Consider the following 1329-nt stretch of genomic DNA (forward strand, 5'->3'; position numbering starts at 1 on the left):
TAGTATTAGACCTTATTCTTGCTCAGGTATCATATTTCATTGCAATTTTTTGATCATATCAATCACAATGCAGTGACCATTTTTACATACATAATATGCATAAGCAACTATCAGTATTTATATGTCAAACATCATTAAGAAAATTGCTTTTGCTCCAATAATATTCACTTTGGAATATTTTTCAGTGTTTTTGATTGGAGTCATAAATATGCTAGTTTTCAAACACGTTAATCAGTGATTGTATTAATGTACGTTATGTACTCTTACCAAACCATGGAAATCCTTACAGACTTTCTCCCTGAAATGTCTTTCCCTGCATTGCTCAATGGTACAGAGCTCAGGATCTGTAAAAGAAACTGTCTGCTAATATGGGGGCATGATATTTAACTCTAAGGGCACTCTTCACAAATTCACGTTCCTGGCACAAATTTTCGCACACCAGGAATGCATAATTGAAATCTGAGCTCCGTGATCAGCAGCCCTTACAGGATTCTTTATCCCAGACATTGCAGCTTTAGCTATCAGCATAACAGTTCCAAAGCTTTGTTTTCTGCATCTGGATTATATTTTCTGATTCCCTTTCTGTCTCATTGCTATTCCCCGACCCTCGCACTCTCTCCCTGCCTTTGTCTCCACATCACACTCACATACAGACAAACCCAGTGCTTCTCCATCTCTCTGATTCCCTCTGTCAATGCAAATCTTTTTTCTTATTCTTTCCAAATACCCTGCTACCTTTCATTCCCTCCTAACCTTCCTTGTTTATATGGAGAGACGAGAAGGAGGGAACACGGCTTAATAATCAGCTGGCTCCCATTTAAGACAGAGATAAAGAGACATTTTTATTCTCTCTGAGGGCCATCCGTCAGTGGCATTTTCGTCCCCAGAGCACAGTGCAGGTAGGGTCACTGCATATTTTTGAGGCAGTTAGTTCGATTCTTGATTGACAGGGGAGTCAAAGAGTTTGATGGAAATGAGAATTGAGGATACAAGTAGATCCACCATAATCTTATCGAATAACTGAGAGGCTTGAAAGGCTGAATGGTTAACTCCTGCTGATAATTCAAATGTTTATCATAGAATCCCCACAGTGTGAAAGTAGGCCATTCTGCCCATTGAGTCCACACTGACCCTCTGAAGAGCATCCCACCTTGATACACCACCTGTAACCCAGCATTTCCCATGGCTAACCCACCTAACCTGCACATCCCTGGACACTATGGGCAATTTAACATGGCTACACCAACTAACCTGCACATCTTTGGACTGTACGAGGAAACCAGGGCACTTGGAGGAAACCCATGCAGACACGGGGAGAATATGCAAACT

At 41.2% G+C, this 1329-nt stretch overlaps 1 protein-coding gene across 1 annotated transcript in view; it reads right to left on the bottom strand.

Annotated features, from left to right (window-relative positions):
- pde5ab (phosphodiesterase 5A, cGMP-specific, b) overlaps positions 1-335 on the bottom strand; it is a 167801-nt gene extending 167466 nt beyond the window's left edge. The window contains exon 1 of the mRNA XM_048600064.1: positions 268-335. Coding sequence (XP_048456021.1) covers positions 268-275 — 8 coding nt within the window. The 5' untranslated portion in view covers positions 276-335. The remainder of the gene's footprint in view (positions 1-267) is intronic.
- Between the last annotated feature and the right edge of the window lie 994 nt (positions 336-1329).

Source organism: Rhincodon typus, chromosome 1 (assembly GCF_021869965.1).
Source record: "Rhincodon typus isolate 14 chromosome 1, sRhiTyp1.1, whole genome shotgun sequence".
NCBI lineage: Eukaryota > Metazoa > Chordata > Chondrichthyes > Orectolobiformes > Rhincodontidae > Rhincodon > Rhincodon typus.